The sequence below is a fragment of the Sander lucioperca genome, chromosome 23 (assembly GCF_008315115.2).
Source record: "Sander lucioperca isolate FBNREF2018 chromosome 23, SLUC_FBN_1.2, whole genome shotgun sequence".
Classification (NCBI taxonomy): Eukaryota; Metazoa; Chordata; class Actinopteri; order Perciformes; family Percidae; genus Sander; species Sander lucioperca.
Window position 1 is genome coordinate 7,505,690 of NC_050195.1, and position 18,806 is coordinate 7,524,495.

The 18,806-nt window shown below is 40.1% G+C and overlaps 2 protein-coding genes across 13 annotated transcripts in view; one reads left to right on the forward strand and one right to left on the reverse strand.

Moving 5' to 3' along the window:
- Positions 1 to 210: 210 nt before the first annotated feature.
- Positions 211 to 9,627, reverse strand: acbd5a (acyl-CoA binding domain containing 5a). 3 transcript variants are annotated; one of them, XM_031297741.2, is made up of 14 exons: positions 9,419 to 9,627; positions 9,140 to 9,266; positions 8,117 to 8,237; positions 6,997 to 7,069; positions 6,784 to 6,901; positions 6,653 to 6,685; positions 5,633 to 5,848; positions 5,363 to 5,554; positions 4,670 to 4,764; positions 4,352 to 4,571; positions 3,359 to 3,561; positions 2,021 to 2,080; positions 1,741 to 1,850; positions 211 to 1,655 (listed from the first exon to the last, which is right to left on the reverse strand). In XM_031297741.2, exons 2-14 carry the CDS (start codon positions 9,234 to 9,236, stop codon positions 1,643 to 1,645), a joined length of 1,551 nt encoding a protein of 516 aa, XP_031153601.1. In that variant the 5' UTR covers positions 9,237 to 9,266; positions 9,419 to 9,627; the 3' UTR covers positions 211 to 1,642. The 3 variants fall into 3 exon arrangements, with proteins under 3 accessions (XP_031153601.1, XP_035853973.1, XP_031153602.1); XM_035998080.1 differs by having other exon boundaries at positions 9,140 to 9,269; positions 9,419 to 9,527; XM_031297742.2 differs by lacking the exon at positions 6,653 to 6,685.
- Positions 9,628 to 10,740: 1,113 nt separating this feature from the next.
- The window catches only part of abi1a (abl-interactor 1a), a 54,717-nt gene continuing 46,651 nt past the window's right edge, over positions 10,741 to 18,806 (forward strand). For all 10 annotated transcript variants that reach the window (XM_031297730.2, XM_031297732.2, XM_031297736.2 and 7 more), the window contains exon 1: positions 10,741 to 11,013. In XM_031297730.2, the coding sequence (XP_031153590.1) occupies positions 10,897 to 11,013 (117 nt within the window). In that variant the 5' untranslated portion in view covers positions 10,741 to 10,896. The remainder of the gene's footprint in view (positions 11,014 to 18,806) is intronic.

An 18,806-nucleotide genomic window follows, 5' to 3' on the forward strand; every position in this document is an offset into this window, starting at 1 on the left:
TTTTAGTGCATCAGTATACAGTTAGGTGTTTTTTTGTATCCTAATTACGTAACGCCGTTCCATGTATCCCGTTACTCCCCAACCCCGGCTGTAGCACATATTTTCTGAACAAACATGAAAGCCTTTTCAATCTCATCTCTCAGAAAGAGTGCATAATCATATTCCCCAAAATGTGAAACAATATCTTCTGAAATAATCTGGACATTAAAATGCTTTATGAAAACTTTTATTTTAGGCTTGGATTATTACATGCAAACACCCCTCTGTCCACAGGCAGAGAGGGTCAGAAAGCCGTAGCACATTTCAGTAGAAAGGTAAACTACTTTTTTTGTTTTTTATTATTAAAACATAGTGCCTCTGGAAAGATTAGTGCTATTGCAGATGCAAACCTTTGTAAATGATATAGTATTCTATATTAATAATACATGGGAATGCAATTAAAATACTGCATTTTAATCTGAACTGTACAGCTATTGTATACAATTTACATAGATCTCACTGCTCTGAAAACAATTCATGATTACCATTGCTCGCACAAAATCTTTCCACCATATTCATACAAACATCACATTAAAATTAGACAAAATAGAAAAACTTGACAGCGTAAACAACAAAGGACAGTGACAAGTGTTATGTACTAATAATCAGACAGCTGAGTGGGCACTGAGGCCGTTAGATATTCTCACCACCTCTTGGCTCACCATGTGGGTAGTGTGATGAATGTTAATTTGGTCCAGCACTGGAACACTTATGCTACAATATGTGAATGTAAGAATAACCCCCCACCTACATTATGAATGCACCTTATGATGTTGAGGCACCTCTTCTATTTGGAAAAAACTATTTTGAAGTGGAGACTACTTTGACATAAAGCACAGTCTGATATGCAGCAGGACAGCTGATGAAAACATTTTTGATAACTTTGTCTAACCCACACACAACATTGAGCGGCTACTTTAAACATAAACCTCATTTATACAGCTGAGATCTGCCCAGCAATGTCAGCAACTCGCTGAAAGCAATAAATATTAACTTAATCTCAGAATTTAAACGAAATCTCGCATATCAATACACTTTCACATTCAATCCTCCTTTCTAAAACTACAGTTATTACAACATTTTGTTATTATAGCAGCATTTCCTGGGCAACTAATGAAAACAAAACAAACAACAAATTGTTAAAAATGTAGAACCACATCAAGCGTTATGCTCAAAACAACAAAGTTTTGGGCCATTTTATGTGCAACACAGCCTTAGTTATGGACATAATTGACAAGCTGCAGTGGTTGGTTTATAAACAGGCTGACAACATCACATCTGTAAGTTCCCCCTCTCAACACACAATACAATACAGAGAAAAACAAAAATTCCAGTACAGTGGCATCATCTTGAAAAGCTTCTATTAATCACCGACTGCGAGCCCATACATTCACGGTTCTATATGATTCCACATCCACAGTACAACACACTTGAGAGATATCTTGCTCTCACTCATTCCTCTAGGTGCCTTCTTCATAGTGCAAAAGCAAATTACTGGGCTGTGGGTCTAAGCGGGGGGGAGTTACAGCCATTAGCAACCAGAGACATTTGGACGACTCCTCTTTATCGTCCGTGTCCATGGGTGTTTGGGGGGAGAGCAGGTTCAGTTGATTCGTCTATTAAAAGAAGAGGGAAATTAAGGAGTTCAATTTGGTAGAACAATGGTAGTAGATTGCAATTACATTTCTGTAAAAGGAATACCTTCTCCTCCTCTGCAGGTATAGGCGAATAAGCCACTGTACCACAAATGGCCATATGACGGCAAAGGCCAAACTGGTCGGGGAAATGTCAAAAGGCCACCAGGATGGTTTCTAGGGGAAAGAAATATGTAGAACAAATAAATCTGCATTATTTCAAATGAAAACTGGTTTCGCCAAAGTAACGTCTAAATCCTTTTAATGCCCGCTAATGATCATACAACTTTTATTTTAGCTGAAACGTGGTACACAAACGTGTATTTTTTGTATTTTAAACGGTTTACCCGACTCCTCTTTTTCACCGAGGTTGATCCGTAGGTTGGAGACGGAGACAATGATTTTGCCTGCAGAGAGTAAAAAAAATAAATAAAAAATCAATACTTGATACTTGTCAAAGGACAAGGTAAGCAGCATTAAAGTGTTTCAGTGATCTGTACTCAGTGTTGTTTACAATGCCAAAGTACAAACTCCTTATCTATGTTATTTTTAGACGGTGTACTCTGCCATGCTATAAATTGTATGTGTAGTTGGATTTCATTTATGTCATATTGAGCTGCTCCTCAATAGTTTCCAATAGATTGGTTACATCTGGGAGATCGTTTTGGACGGGAACAAAACTCCTTCCACTGGCATACTAATATTTATCATACACAAGGATTACAAAATTCATACAATACCAACAAGCATAATCCAGATTCATTTATGGCAATATTATCAGAATGCAACTACTTTTCAGACAGGCTGTTTCATCAACGGTTTGTGTACTATGAATGTTGAATCATTTTTAGAATATTGCCCTTTGCCTTCACTTGCTATTTAAAAAAAAAAAAACACAAAGTACAGTCCCTCCAGAAAAACGCGATTATGCGATCGCATAATTCAATGCATAATCAGCCAAAGTCCGCATATTTATGCGATGGCCGCATTTTTTCAAATACGCCACGCTTTCGCCGCATAAATTGCCGATTTCAAAATATGCGGGGCTTGCATGATTTCATAATCCCCGCATTTTCGTTGCAAAAAAGTCACACATATCTTAGCAGAAAGTTGGAAAATGTTGCGTTTACTTCACACAAGAGCAGCCATTTTCCCCTGTTGCCATGGGAACGTTATGACGTGACGTAATTACGCGACGTGAACATCATCGAAAAGCTGCAAACCCCGCGATGAAGCCATGATGAAACCGCAGTTTTTGCAAGTTCCCGCAATTTCATCGGATAAAAGTGCATAAATATCCCGCGTATTCCATCGCCTTTTTTAAGAAAACGTGCCGCATAATCAAGGACTTTTAACCGCAATAAATCACAAAAAAACTACACCTTTTTCTGGAAGGACTGAAAGTAGTCCCAGGTAGTTGTTGAAACGTTTGGCGTTTAAAATGTTAGAAGATAGAAAAGAATTCCCATTATGATTTCTCAGAGCCCAAGATGACATGATTAAAATTGCTTATTTTGTCAGGCAACAGCCCAAAACTCAAAGATATTCCATTTCCTCAAACCAGAAAATATTTTCAGAAAGGTGGAACAAAAGAATGTGTTTTTTGTGGGGCCTATTATTCCTGAATGAAGACAGACTGGTCTGACCTCTCATTCAGGGAATAACATAAATAAAGTTGACTTGACCTGACTCGCAGTCAGAGCCTCCAGGGTGTGAAGCCTCTCCAGAACACTCTGCATGTCCTCCTGTAGTCTAGCCAACACCACGACTATCTGCTCATTCAGGCTGCCTCCGGGTGTTCCTGCTCTCCCCCACTGGTCCCCGTCCCCGTCTCCACCGCCGTACATGGGCATCAGAGATTCGGAACCGTGGCCTGGAGACCTGGTGCCTGAAAACACAGAAGTTATATATAAATTAATACATGGTCACAAAATGCCAACTAGGGTTGCACGATATTGACAAAATGTGATATTGTGATATTGTTTATGAACATTGCGATATCAATATTCATTTCGATATTTTTAAACGTGTAAAATTACAAAAGTTACGGGAAAACGCATCAAAATAGATTCATAACAAATTAAACAAGTTTTCTTACAACACAAGGTTGATTTTAATTCATATTGGACATGTCTACAGAACAGGACATGTTTTACTGGTTGGACAGTATAAAATAAATAAAGAGAACAGGACATGTTTTACTGGTTTTACAGTATAAAATAAATAAAGAGAACAGGACACAACTTCTCTTTCACTTCTCTGATTCGTTCCATTTTGTTGTATATTTCTTCACTTACACTGTCACTCTGTCGAAATACGCACACACGTGGTACGCTCCGTAGGGTTTGTCACGTAGTAACGTAACGTGTGCAAGTGTAACTGGCCAATGAAACATGATCATTATAGCGATTCAAGCGGGCTCTAAATCAAACACAACTAAGCCACACAGCCAACGGACAGGACGCAGCGCTCCACAAAATATTGCATACTTATCGGGACACTTTCGATTTAATATCGCCCAACGTGATATTGCGATGACGATATTGAGTCGATATATCATGCACCCCTAATGCCAGCAAAAAGAATGTACAAGGTTGCCCTCTTCAGAATCTTATCTGTGCAAACTACAAGTAGAAACTAAGGAGTATAAACGACCTGTAAAAAAGGGACAACCGTACCCCTTTCTCTTCTGACCAAAGAGCTGTCCGACATGTCTGCATTCGGTCTCTGCGACATTGTTCCACCGCTCTCTCCGTCTTCTCCTCCACACCTGATGCCCTGCACCGCACCGTGAACCTCCTCCTGGCGCTCCTGTGTTGCCTGGGGCTCCTCTAGAGGCGGCAGGGCGTGGTTCTCATCTTCATCCAGGTCGTCCAAAGAGCGGTTATGCTCCGAGCTCTGGAGAAGAAGCACATAAAAAAAAAAAAAAAAAGAATCAACGACTTGCCGAGAGCTACGACCACGGCACCAAACAAGTGGTTTTAAGTTTGACTTGCCTCTTCCTGGCCAAATTGGTCCACAGAGTCGCAGTAGACTTCACTGTCCGAGTCACTGGCCAGGTGGCTGGGACCAGACACATCTTTACTGGGATCTGAGATCAGTATAAAAGGCAGAAAAAAGCATTGTAATGCAAGGTAAACAGCACTGTAATTAACAAAAGTGACAGTGGAAGGCAGTGTTCGCTTAATTCAGGAACTTTGTGTGCCATTTCAACGAAGCCAATAATTTAGTCCATTGACTATACTGATATTGCACTATTCCTTCTCCTTCCCTCTCTTCAATTGTTATTGTATATTTTTTGTAAATTCTATTGTATTGTTATACTGTATACTTAACAGGATTTTTTTTATATTTCTTACTGTCTTTTCTGTTTTTATTTCTTTATATGTTAAGTGAGTGTTGTACTTTGAGAGCAAAGATTAACCGGAGTCAAATTCCTTGTTTGTTTACGCAAACCTGGCCAATAAAGCTGATTCTGATTCTGATTGAAACTGTCCCAGGAGCAGCTGTTGTGTAAAGTTTTAAAGATTCAGTGTCGCCACAGCTCTGGGAATGAAGCTTAGCAGATTATCTCCTCACGTGGTGCACGGGCAGTGGGTGAGGTGAGTACAGAGTCCTCAGCAACAGAACAGGACTTTCACAAATGCAAAGAAACAGAACGTGCAAACGTGGAACTCAGCGTTCCTGACCTGCGTGGTGACCGTTGAGCAGAGGCTGGCCGACTGAACCCTCCTGGGAGCTGTCACTGTTCAGGGAAGCCCTGCAATGACTCCCATTGGTCAGATGGGTGATCCCGTTGGCCACTTTGCCGTTGGACAGGGGCGCTTTGTGTCTCCTGGCTGAACCCTTCTTCTTTGGCTGTGAAGCTGATGATTTCTTGTCTGAAAAAAAAAAGAAATCCCATTAACGAGATGTTTTTTTCACAGTATTTTATGACCAAGTATTTATAACTTGGTTACCTTTTTTGACGTCCCGTATCGCTACTTTTTGCTCTTTGTCGTCGTCTTCTTCCTCCTCTTCCTCCTCATCTTGTGTTTCTTCCTCTGACTTTTCATTCACTTCCTTTGATTTGAGCCTGGCCGGATGAGTCTCCAGAGTGCCGTTCATTTCCATCGTTCTGATGATGCTCTTCGCGACGCTCTTTGATTGCATTGAATTCAACGCTGAACCAAACCCTGTGCAACATTATGGATTTCAAAAACAAATACCAAAATGCAATACTTCCTTTAAAAAAAAAAAAAAAGGATAAGTTTAACATAATGACTGAAACAAAACAATCTGTTTAACATCTGAGACACAAATCTAAAAAGTAGTTGTCAACTAAGCGGATGGCTGTTTGGAGCCGAACAAAATCCTCATGTACTTTAGCTTCTGTGATTAAAATGCAGGATAACATTTTCAGCAACACAGACACTTTTCATTTGATACAGATAAATCCAAACTTTATTCATTTCTGATAGCAAAAGAAACATCACATTGTGCTAAGCCACGTGTTCTGTGCCACTAATTCCGCAAGCGCGGCGACATGACTGCCAATAACAATAAGCACCGAAAGCATCTGAGCTACAACACCAGACCAGTACTAAACTACACCACCACACTACCCTGGAAATCCAGAGTTCTGGCGAGAGCACAATTTGAATTTGCTCAGCGAGTCACTCTGGCAATGAGCAATGATGCTCATCACCCATGCCCTTGGAGCCGAGCTGCACCAATCACATCAGTGTATCCGATATAGGCGGGCCAGAGGCGAACTAAACAGATGACGACAGCGCTGAGATGTCGAAATCCGGAATCAGTCAGTAAACATTGTTCGTTGTGTTATCCAATTGGGTGCAGTGAGATTTTCAAATGAATGCTTGGTGCCACCCCTCGAGTAGGGCCATTTTCATTACTCATAGCCAGACCCTTAATCTTTCGGATTTGGGTCCGGATTTCCAGTCTACCACCACACTCTAATATTTACACAATATACTTGCCTTCCAGTTGCCTAGCAAACTGTGTCAAACGGGCTGAGCATATAACAAAGAGGCAAAGTATGAAAAAGGTTACGCTCCACATGCTGTTGTCGACATCACAAACTAAGTGAAAGGAGGTAAATAAAACCCACCTGTGCTCAGGTCGGATATCTGTGTGATCTTTTTCTTCTCATCAATCAGCTCATAGAACGGGCCGAGGACGCGTAAGAGCTCCTCCACCTCGTCTGTCACGGGCATACCCTCCAGAATCTATCAATCAATGACAGTGATGTTTAGCTCAAATCCATGAGCAGTCGTTAATATCAAAATTGCTAGTATTCCTATACAATACAACAGTTACATACCAGCTTCATTTCATCAACATAGGCTGTCATTGCTTCTTCTTTTGGCATATCTCCAAGAGAACTCCATGCATCCCTGAATCATTAAATTAAAAAAAAAAAAAAACGGTATTATTATATCGTAGAGCTGGGTGATATGGAGAAATTTGGACAAAACACCTCGATATCGATACTGTAGGGTTGATTGGTGCTTTCACAATGAGATTTTTGACAAGTAATCATCAGTAATGTGGATATAATGACTAAGTGGGTAAAGGCAAATAATAAAACAGCTAGAATAGTCTGGTAAGTTCAGAAAATGACATCACTTTACTGTAATGCAGCCTTTAAAAACAGGAAAAGACAACACTTATACCATATTACGATATAATGATATCCAAAATCTAAGACGATATCACTATATCTATATAATATTGATATATTGTCCAGCCCTATTATTATATCGCTTTTATCCAGTGAAAGAGTGTAAAGCATCTAGGTAATCAAGATTGGTTTTTAACACTTCTGTGCCGGTTTTCAACTTTGTCAACAAGGCCGGCTTAGTTAAGGTTAATGTGTACTTAGTTAGCGGACGGTCAAAGTCCGAAAGAAACCTAACCCATTTATCAGTAACTAGAGTTATTCCTTAACTAAGGGTTACATTTTTCCGGATAAACTTGCAGATCCCCCACCCCAATGTAATGGGACCATGAGAGAACCTGTGCAGCCCAGTGGGTAAGAGGTTACACAACTTGAGACTAAAACAGAAAAAGCACTATGGTCAAACCCCAGTAGAGAGAATTTGGCCCAGTCTTGCTTTGCACAACAAGGTCAAACTGGGCCAAAAGCAACAAAAGTTGTTTAATGTGCACAAGTACAATTTCAACACTCCATGGTTTATCCAGAATTAAATTTCACGATATGCCTTAAAGACTGTGGTATTCACACAACTCGTGCTAGTCAGCTTGACCCATTGAAGGAAAATGATTCCTGAAAGTGACCAATGAAAGATCCACAGAGAATAGTGTTATTAAATACACTAATATTTCCCTCCATAAAAGATACAAAGAATGCAAGAAATCTGTATATATTTAAAATAAAATAAAAACATATTGACTGACTCTATATTTCCTTTTATCTTTACCATTTTGCTTTGCCAACTGCATCCCAGAAGCCAGGTCGGGGTATATTGCACGTTCCCACAGTGGCTTGTTTATAGTAACTGTAGAACTTGAGCATCATGTCATTGGAGGGCTGAAAGGGACCTGAGGGAAGTAAAAGGACATTTCATACTGAAAATGTGCAAAATAGCTGCACTATTCTTAAGGTTTTCTATCTCTTACATATCAGTGAAGTCTCTGAGATGAGAAAGAACTTTAAAAAGTGACTGATGTAACTCTGCATTAAGGTATAGACTGCTGGCAGGGAGGCAAATCTGCAAGTAAAGTGGATTAAGTCTTTTAAATCCCACAAGAACCAAAGCAGACCAAGCTGTTGCACTGCACCAAACTAGGTCTGACACCATTCTGTTTGTGCCCTACTGTATGTTAAAGCCATGGGGCGAACTGGCTTAAAGAAGTATTTTACCGCTGGAAAGAGGGTCTTTTCATTAAACTGGGCTGTAGAATGGTGCAAAAGTTGTTGATTTTTAAGTTGGTGCGACATGGCCAGAGAAAACAGAGAAAAGGGGCTGTGGTATTCTCTTTCGCTCAAAAAAAATGTAGAAAATCTACAACTACCAGAATGCACTGCTCTATGAGCCCCATAGTGTGGAAGCAGCTGCGATCATCCTGGTAATTGTTTGGTTTTTTTACGCGGAATTTGAACTTTTTTTGGCTTCATGTTACACTGAGCATCTCTCATAGGAATGAACAGGGCTCCGACTTGAATGCTGTATCCAGGTCTCTTTATACATCCATGGCAGCAGCCCTAGTATAGAGCTACCCAGCAGAAAAACGCCAGATGACGCAAAACGCGTCATCTGGCGTTTTTCTGCTAGCCTGTGAGTAGGGAGATCTGGGCACTGGTAATTAAAGGGATGTGAAGTTAAACATAGTTCGATTAACACACACTACCAACATTATTATGATACAAAGTTGTTTGAATATCAGCAAAGTGTCCCTTTAACTGGCCTAAATTACTATCTTCGACTGGTTTGTTCACTTACCATCTGGGGCTAAACTCTTGATCACTTTGACGGCAGCCTCGAACCTCAGCAGGGTCAACCGCCTCTCATCTTCCACCTTGACACTCTCCACCTCCATCGCGTCCCACTGAGACAGTCAACACAAAACCTACAGACAGGCAGTAAACAAACACAGCGTCACATCTAGCTAGGACACAACGTCTGCTATGCGACACACGTCTAACTGCCCAGATATTTGTAATAAATACAACCTATAATTCCAAACTGTCGACCTAAACGCTCGAAACCGGTGAACCTTACCGTTAAAGTCAACGGCCCTATCGGTTTGTCAGAAGGGGACCTGTCTCTTCAGCTTTCGACCAGCCATGAACAGCGTAATGGAGCCAGGCGGAGGTGTACTCTGGGAGTTGTAGTTTTAAAACCGACATGTCCTACAAGCTCCACAATCCTTCGCGTCTACTACAACAAGACTATGTTGGAAATGTAGTTTTACGAAGAAACTAAACATGTGTACTGAATAAAGCAGAACACATTATTAAGAGGTGAAAAATAACAAATGTTAAGTCATAATAGCTTTACATTTCGATGTCATCTCGAAGTCCTAACATGAATCCACAATATCTACAGTTGTAAAACTACACTTACCATCATGCACTACTCGGTTTTTTTTTCTTCAGTTGGAAGGGTGATAGGTTGATGGAAGCAAAAAGTATGAGCTCTCACTGTGTTTTTATTTCGGAGTACCACAAATCGTTGTAAGATATCTAGATCTGATCCATCTGATCTAATAATATAAAGAATGGCACTTTCAGAATAATGTGTATTATGTTATTGGATTATTGATGCATTAATGTGTACATCACTAATATTGAAGCTGGTAAAGATGGAGCTTAGTTTAACTAGTTTTTAGCTTTATTTATTTCTTAATGATCTTGATCTATACTATTAAATCATAATTTATTTGTTGAATTTATTTTGTAATGGTAAACTGAACATGCAATGTATCTAAAGTTATGAAATAATTGTAATGGAGTAAAAGGTACAATATTTGCCTCTGAGTCTGAAATGTAGTGAAGCATGAAGGAGCGTAAAATGGGAATACTCAAGTACAAATACAGTACTTACAGAACAATTGTACTAAAGCACAGTACTACTTAAATGCCAGTCTACGTATGGTAAATGCCCTAGACCAGTGTTTCTCAAATGGGGGTACGCGTACCCCTGGGGGTACTTTGGAGTACTGCAGGGGGTACGTGAACTTTTAGCAAAATGCTCATTTAAAAATATGTCATGCATAATTCCTGAAATAATTAAACTGTAATAATAATAAATGATTTAGGTGATGGATTCTGAACATTTGAAATGTAGCATTTAAATGTTTTTCAGTTACACGGTTGTTGTTTCGTGAATCTATCACCGCTGTATTGTTCCTCTTTACATAGATATAAACATGTTTTTGCAGTGGTACTTGGCTTAAAAACACAATTCAAAAGGGGTACATTATTGAAAAAAGTATATCAACCCCTGCCCTAGACTGTGATAAATGCACGGTACTTTCCACACTTGCAGAGTAAACGCTGGTCCCACTTTTATACCACTGAGTGACTACTCTTCCATAGCACAGACGATCTTTGGGTGGAGGTTACGCCAAAGCGAGGGCAGGAATCCCACAATAGCAGGCGGAGGATTTTTTTTTTTTTTCGAGGGAGAGCTGAGCTAGTGGCTGTTTCAATCAAAGAGAAGGCAGAGGGAAGAGAGGCTCTGCGGGGAGATGTAAGATGGCAGAGCTACAAATGTTGTTAGAGGAAGAGATTCCGGCCGGTAAAAGAGCGCTCGTGGAGAGTTACCAAAACCTCACCAGAGTAGCAGACTACTGCGAGAACAATTATGTCCAGGTAAGTTAAGAAAGCTCCCACGTTATCTTCAAGCTCCTTTTGTCGCGAAAAGCTCGGGATTGAATTGCTTGTTGGGACAGGAAATGTGGATGAAGAAGCTGGAATGATCCCCTCCGCCCAAAGCATGAAACTGTAACATGATGCCTTTAAACTGTGGGGCATTTAGACATATTGTATGTATTCGGACCATTAATCACATTTATTCCATTTACACAGAGGGTGTGTCTACTTTTTTTTTTTTATTGTAACTGGGTCGGTTCAAAAACTGCTTCCACTCTCACTGCTATAAGGAGGCCTGTGTGTTTTACAAGAGCAAGTTTTAGCGGCTGAAAAGGATTTTATTTAATGTTAAAGACACCAACAAGAAAGTTACTGCAGTTTTTACTGCCTTAATTGATGCGGACACAACCTAAAATGTATAACTACATTGCGGGAAACTAAATGTCACACTAACACTACAAGTCTACATGAATATTATAGTAGTAACATAGCAGTCCATTATATTCCATAAGGTCATTAAGCTCACCATTTAATACCACAAAAACTCCCCATTGGGATACTATAGGGATATTACAGTGGAGGTGTGGTGTCCACATTATGGACTTGTAAGCACTCTATAATGCCAATGTATGGCTTTTATTGGTGCTGCATACTTAAAAAACAAAAACAAACACTTTACATTGCCACATTAAAGCATAACATATGCATGGAAATCTTGTTTTGTCCAGACTTAATGGAGAGAAGTGCTTATTTAATATAATTCAGTTGGGTTTGCAGGCTTGTGACTAGGCTGGGAGAGGAATGTAAAGCCATTGTAAGTTGGTCAATAAAGGATGGTGGTATTGATTTTTCTCAACTTATTCATGGGAACAGAGCTTGCTTTCATCTATGCTGGCCTATATGGAGCTTCACATCTGTCTTGAGTGTTCTTGATAAAGTAGCACATCTGTGTAATGTTTAGAGATGGTCCGATACCATTTTTTGCTTCCTGATACCTATTCTGATACCTGAACTTGCGTATCGGCCGATACCGAGTACCGATCCGATACCAGTGTGTCATATATTTTATTATGTTTTAACAACTGTATACTACTATCCCTGTATGGATGTGATATTATTTCTATCTTTGTTGTCGGTCTGGCTTAGGTTAAATTTTGTGAAACATGAACAAACACAAACAATGAACGCCACAGAACTTTCTTTTATTATGCAGTTTGACAGTCAGTCATAACGGAAAAAGAACATAAATAAAATACTTTAACGTAGATTTTCTTTAGGGCTTTATTACGTGGTATCGGATCGGTGCATCGGTGCGTATTGGGTACTTCCCAATACCGATACCAGCGTTTTAGGCAGTATCGGAACATCTCTAGTAATGTTACAAAAGCTCCCATATGTGTAAGTAATTTAAGGAATATTTTCATCTGAATGTGAGTCACATATGTAATGATTCTCACAGTGGAACTTCACTGTAGCGTCATGATGACCACAGATTGCTTTGGCTTTTTCATTTTAACATGGATATATCTGTGGTAAGCCACTTCTAAGAAAGCCAGAGAACAAACTGAGCAACAGACAAACAGCGGTTGGTGAGAAAACATTTTTAAGCAGAAAGACAACCCACCATATCAGCTACAGAGGGTGTGTCCATTCCAGCTGTACTCCCCAAGGACTCCCTATAATTTAGTTTTCTTCTGTGTCCTCGGATGATTTGGCAATGTAAAGGCACAGCTCTGAAGCTCTGTTCCAGTTATAACCCACGCAAGCGCTACAGGACAAGAAGGTTGTCATCTGTAGTCCCACATGAGCCCTAAAAATGAAGTGGATGAAGCTTTTCCCCGACCCCCGCTGCTTTTAAAAAGCAAGATTTGTCTTTTTTTGTACAGTCATTTATCTTTCAAAGTTCAGATACAGTGACATAAATGAATGTGGGGATTTTGTTGTTATGGATTTTGTTTACCACACCCCAGCCAGCTGTAACACAAAAAAAGAGGCATGACAAACTGATCTGTCACAATGACAGTGTTAAGATCTTCATATCAATGCAGAAACAATGACATTTTGTTTTCCTTTTGAGTACATATTTCGCAGCATGACAGCATTTTGCAAGTTTTGAAGGCCGGTGCTGATATCTTTTAGTTGCCAGTAGCTCATGTTTGTCGCCGATATTTAGTGTCTTTCCTACCGAAAAGACAACACTGTGACTGTTTTGTAGGGCTGGGTATCGAACCTACATACTGGCAGAAATGTATTTGTGGCAGACATTATGAAAAGCTACAGAAAGGTGGCTTGAATGTCTGGTCAGATTTGTAGTTCTTTCCAGGCTTGAAGATATGAAGAAGTTATGAAGTAGTTCTTTTAGATACAATTTGAGAACTTTGGCTTCTTTTGGTACATGGAATATTTTTTTTTTTTTTTGGTATGGCTACGAAACCTGGGTACTGTAGTTTTTTTTTAATTTAAAGTATTACTCTGCTTTTCTTTTGAAGGTCAATACTGACATTAAAGTGCACATAAATGCCCATAATATCCAGCCCTATCAAATAGTGACTTCTTAACCAAAATGATAAGAAGTCACTATTTTACCTAATACTGACAATGTTTTAAATTCATAGAAATACCCAGCTCTAAGGCCAATACTGACACCACTGAATTGCTCATATTTACATGTTTTGTCCAAAGTGACTTACAATAAGCTCCTTTAAACCATAGACTGTATATAAAACTATTATATACAGTATACAGTGTATACATAGACTTAAACTTGAAGCGCCACATAGATGTCATCAAAAATGTAAGACTAATAAAAACTAAAAGCATATTTAGATTACTAGAGTAGTTTTATTTTCTTAATAAATGAGGTGCAAGTATGCTAGCATTGGGTGTAAAGGTGTAGTCTAAAAAAGTAATGAAAAAAAAGAAAGGGGGGGGGGTGGTTAGTGTCTTTAAATCTGACCACTTTTTTATTAACTGACAAGATTTTAGTGTGTTTGCTCTTGGTAAATAGAAGAGGCTCTAAAAATACTATTTAGATCATAAACATCTCCATGGAGACCCCAAACTAATGGAATGTAAAATGTGCAAAGGAAGTGCACAAAAAAATACTTCAAATGTCATTTTCGTGTAGCTGTGGGTAAAAGAGTACAACACAGTATTTGTTCTAGCTTCAAAACTATGAAAAGTTGTGTATCGCGAGTCGAACCGACTTGTGATTGTGCTACAGAGCACCTTGTTTAAAGCGCTGACGTTAAAATCAAGGATTTTGAGCTTCAGGGCACACGTTGCGAGCTCTGTGTGAAGCGAGTGTCAGACTTAGTGCACTTTTCATAATCTCTCTCTGTCTGCTGCAGTCTCTCTCTCTGCCTCTGATAGATACACTCACACACAACTGCTGTGCACTCAGAACTGAACCGTGCACATACCAACATGCCTCAGCTTGAATCGGCTCGTCCTTTCAGCCGGCACTCCTCCTCCTCACTTCCATCCCTCCTTTTTGTCCTCTCTCTCTGTTCTTGTCATGTGGAGGCTGTGGTGTTGTGAGTGTTCGGTGTGGACTTGTAGCGCAGCTCAGCAGGCTGAGGCAGATGGTGAAAGCTGCGTTTAACCGAGGACATATCACTGCCCCATTTTCTCAACTTGATAGTTGATAGTGTGTGTGTGTGTGTGTGTGTGTGTGTGTGTGTCTCTGTCTGTGTCTGTGTGTGTATTTCTCTGTGTGTCTGTCTGTGTTTGTGTGTATCTCTCTGTGTGTGTCTCTCTGTGTGTGTGTGTGTGTGTGTGTGTGTGTGTGTGTGTGTGTCTCTGTGTGTCTCTGTCTGTGTGTGTGTGTGTGTGTGTGTGTGTGTGTGTGTGTGTGCGTGCACACTGTCAGGTCAGAGTTATGTTTCCTGTTTTCCCTGCTGACTCTGAAAACTGACTCCCTGGAAATGCCTTCTCTCTGTGTCAGGAAGTAGCTTAATAATAGAGCCAAAAAAACCCACCCTTTTAAATAAAGACACTTGCACAGAGATTATTCTGATTAATCTGGGCTTTTGTATTTGAATATGTTTCTTTTTATTCTAGCTAGGCTATATAAGGTAGTTACGGGAAAAAAATCTTTGCACCGTGCTCACTGCCCCCCTGAAATATATTTTGTTCATTTTTTTTTTATTTTTTTTTAATTGATGCAAGTCAGTTTGTTTAACCTCTGTGACAAGGACGCAGACACTGTATGCAAAGTGGGCCACCTGCCCACGTTGGCAGGACACACTGCTGTTGACTGCTCTGTTTAACACAGTAATACTACATTTCAGGTTGCATCAGTTGTGCTTGGGCTGTGTTTGATATGAACTGAAAGGATTTTGTCGATGAACAGAAAATCAATCTGGATTGTTTTAGTCATATTTTGTTTATTTTTTCAGTGGTTCCAGCTTCTCAAGTGTAAACATTTGCAGCCTTTCTTTGTCATATGATGGTTAATTGAATATCTTTGGGTTCTGTACTGATGGTCGAACAAACCAAGCAATTTAAAGATGTCATTATGGGCATTATGAACATTTTTGACATTTTGGGCATTTGATTTCTTTTTACATTTCATTGACAAAACCCTTAATTGGTTAAATAATCTGTAGATTGATTGATTGTTGCAGCTCCAGATATTCTTTGAGCAGATACTGCTTGATAGTGATTCAAGCTCTCTTAAATTGTATGTCTACTGCAATCACGTGGGAAAAGTAACTACATTTACATACTGTGAATTGTTTTTTAATCGAGAATCGCTTTTCAATCAAATCAATTTTGAATCGAATCTTGAGCCTAAAAATCGATATCGAATCGTGACATTTTCTGAATCGTTCATCCCTACTGCCTGATATAAATGTATTATCTTAACTTTTGGGCTGCATTTAATGTTTAGTTTCCTTCTCAATTAATCAATTGATTTTTAATCTACTAATATGGAAAACAAAAAAAACTCACTGACCCCTTGATACAAAACAAGGAAAAGCAGCAAATCCTCACATTTTAAGAAGATGGAACATTTTCATTGATTAATACATCTAATGCCAATGAATCATCTGTGGAACAACTCATTTAATAAAACTTGAAAACATAATGCTGTATTATTGCAATAAGGTTCTTGTATGGCTGTTTTAAGACGGCATTAAAACTTGTTGGGCTTACAGACTGGAACGATTAATTACGTTGGCCCTACATTTCTTTGAAAGTAATTGTCATTACAGTAACAAAGAATAGGGAAATGGAAGTAAGATGTATGGCAAACCAAGAGGTCAAATGCCAGATCAGATGCAGTGTTGCAAGCTCGGGGCATGTGACATTGCCTGCTGAGCCAGCATGATGCCCACTTGTGATTTTTAGTTCTGCTCCTAAATTAGCAGTTTAGTAAGAAATGCAGGTAGCATGTTGTGTCAATCGAAGAGATATGTCCTCTTCATGTCCTGTCATATAACCTTGGTATATCTGTCCTGTTTTCCCTGGTGAATTAATGTGAGTTTCTCCTTGGAAGAAAGCCGGTGGCACATTATTATTTTTTTTTTTTTAACCCAGCTCTGTCTCTCTGGGTTACTGAGTCCTCGTTTCCTGTCCTCCTTCTGCGTCTCTCTCTCTCTCTCTCTCTCTCTCTCTCTCTCTCTCTCTCTCTCTCTCTGCGGAGTGGCCTGGTTTTTCTCCCAGCATGGTGAGGCCTAGCGGCTCTCAGCCTACCAGCAGGGTCCATTTATCCTTTTTGACCGTGTGATGTCGTGAGAGGTTTTTCTTTGCAGCAGGCGGGGTGTAGGGCAGAGAACAGCCAAAACGCGATTGCAAGCAAACAGAGGTTTTTATTTTAGAGCAGTCTTTTCCACAAAATAGTCTAACGCAAAACAGTAAATCCAACTCAAAAGCTTACTGGGAGCAAACCATACCTTCACAAAGTCCTGGAAACTTAGGTTCTTTTTATAATGTCGGTCTCTCCACAAACTCTTTTCTGCTCTCTGCCTCTGCTGCACCCTTTTTTCTCTCTCAGTGCATGATCACCTGCTTTAATCAAGGGACCGAGGCATTTGCACCTTCCCGTGCGGTGCATTCTGGGACCTGTAGTTCGTGTGGCAGCCATTTTGTTATGGGGTAGCCACTCCTGTAGAGGAACATAGCGTCCCTCTACCACACGTCCCCTTGTGATGCCACAACCCCCTGTCACTCCTTCAGCTGACTGGGGCTGGTTTGGTCCAGACTAGTCTTGCATTGACAGACCTTCCTCCACCGCACAATATTCCTGGATTGGAGAAAAACGCGCTCTGGTTTGTTGCCATTTCTTTAAACCAATCACAATCGTTTTGCTGCGCTAAGCGCCGGAAGCAGCTAGGGTGCCTCTGCAAAATAGCCTCGGGAAGGAACTTGTTTTGGTGGAACATGTGTATCTTCAAAAGTTGCTTTAGTCGCGCAACAGAACTCAGATTGGACAGATAGTCTAGCTATCTCGATTTACCCTGCAGAGATCTGAGGAGCAGTTCAAACCGACCGGAGTTTAGAATGGAAGGTGGGGGACGTCCAGTCGAAAATGAGGGACATCCGGCGAAACCTCGGATGGCACCGTAACTATCCCGTAAATGAAACGTCGTCGATACAGACTAGGTCCAGATTGGTCTTTTTTCCGATACCGTTGCTAAAAAGATACTTTTAAAATGGTGCCGGTGCCTGAACCGAAATATATATATTTATATTTGTAATGTATATAATATAAAATGTAAAAAAGGAGCACAAAACGACAGTTGGCGACATTAAAGAACGGCTTGTTTATTGCTAAGGCCATATGGTCAAAATTAAATGATTTATTAATAATGTAATGACAGTAACTTATAACAATGACTTATTTCACCAGTGAGTTGCTGGTAAATGACAAAAACAAGCACCAGATGGGAAAAGGGTTATTTTCCAATAACTTTGAATGCACCACAAGGCTGGCGAGTTTCAGGTAAACACACCGTCTGTGTTGTTTTTCCGACAGCGGCAGCTGCAGTCAGACTGTTACGTCCCGGTGTTGGAATCCTCTACAGAGAAATACAGTCACACTTTACACCACTTAACGTAAGCTGTCAGCATTTTAACCATTGTGTTTAATCCAGCTACTAGCTAGCGGTAACATAGCGTCCCGTGCAGCGATGCTTCTGAAAAAAAAAAGAAAGTCAGGCACCGAAATTTTCGTTCTTATTCTGTCTCGTTACTACAGTTTGCGTCGGAACCGGTGCCCTATTGGCACCGCGTTTCAGTACCCAACCCTAATTGTCTCAGACTAAAATTGTCTGCTTCTAGTTGGATTCATGCAGAAGTAGTGTTAGCTTTTTATGTAGAAAAGCGTGAATATCCACCCAAACACCCTCTGTGTCAGGGTGACCCAGCAAACAGGAAGATGAGCTCCTCCAGAGTGTTTTTGTTTATTTGTTTATCAGTTAAATATGTTGTTCTAGGTATAGAAGAGTGACTTTCTGCCAGGACGAACCAATTAACAAGTCACTCAAGAAAGGTTAATGAGTTTCCTCCATGTGCAGACGTCCCCTTTGTGTCTCCTCCCTGACATACTGGAGGAATTTTTAATTGTGCGCTGGCAGTTCTTCAAGGTCAGGTAGACCTTATGGCCTTTCAGTCAGCCTCCATCTGCCCCGGAGGAATTATGAATTCACGTAGTGTACTGCTGAGAGCTAAGAGTTAGCTCCAGGAAGGATTGAAGTTGTTAAGTGTGCAGGTTTTTCCTTATTCTTCACACGTTCCAGTGTCACTTTGACTACCTTGTCTCTCTCCTCAGGTGGCTCGTGTTGGCA

Bases quoted from the DNA above. Each gene is read 5' to 3' on its own strand.
- acbd5a (XM_031297741.2), bottom strand. From the start codon at position 9,236: ATGGAGGTGGAGAGTGTCAAGGTGGAAGATGAGAGGCGGTTGACCCTG. The intron at 8,238-9,139 runs GTAAGTGAACAA...TACTTCCCTCAG, and splicing joins CAAGAGTTTAGCCCCAGATG to GTCCCTTTCAGCCCTCCAAT. The intron at 5,555-5,632 runs GTAACCAAGTTA...TTTTTTTTTCAG, and splicing joins GATACGGGACGTCAAAAAAG to ACAAGAAATCATCAGCTTCA.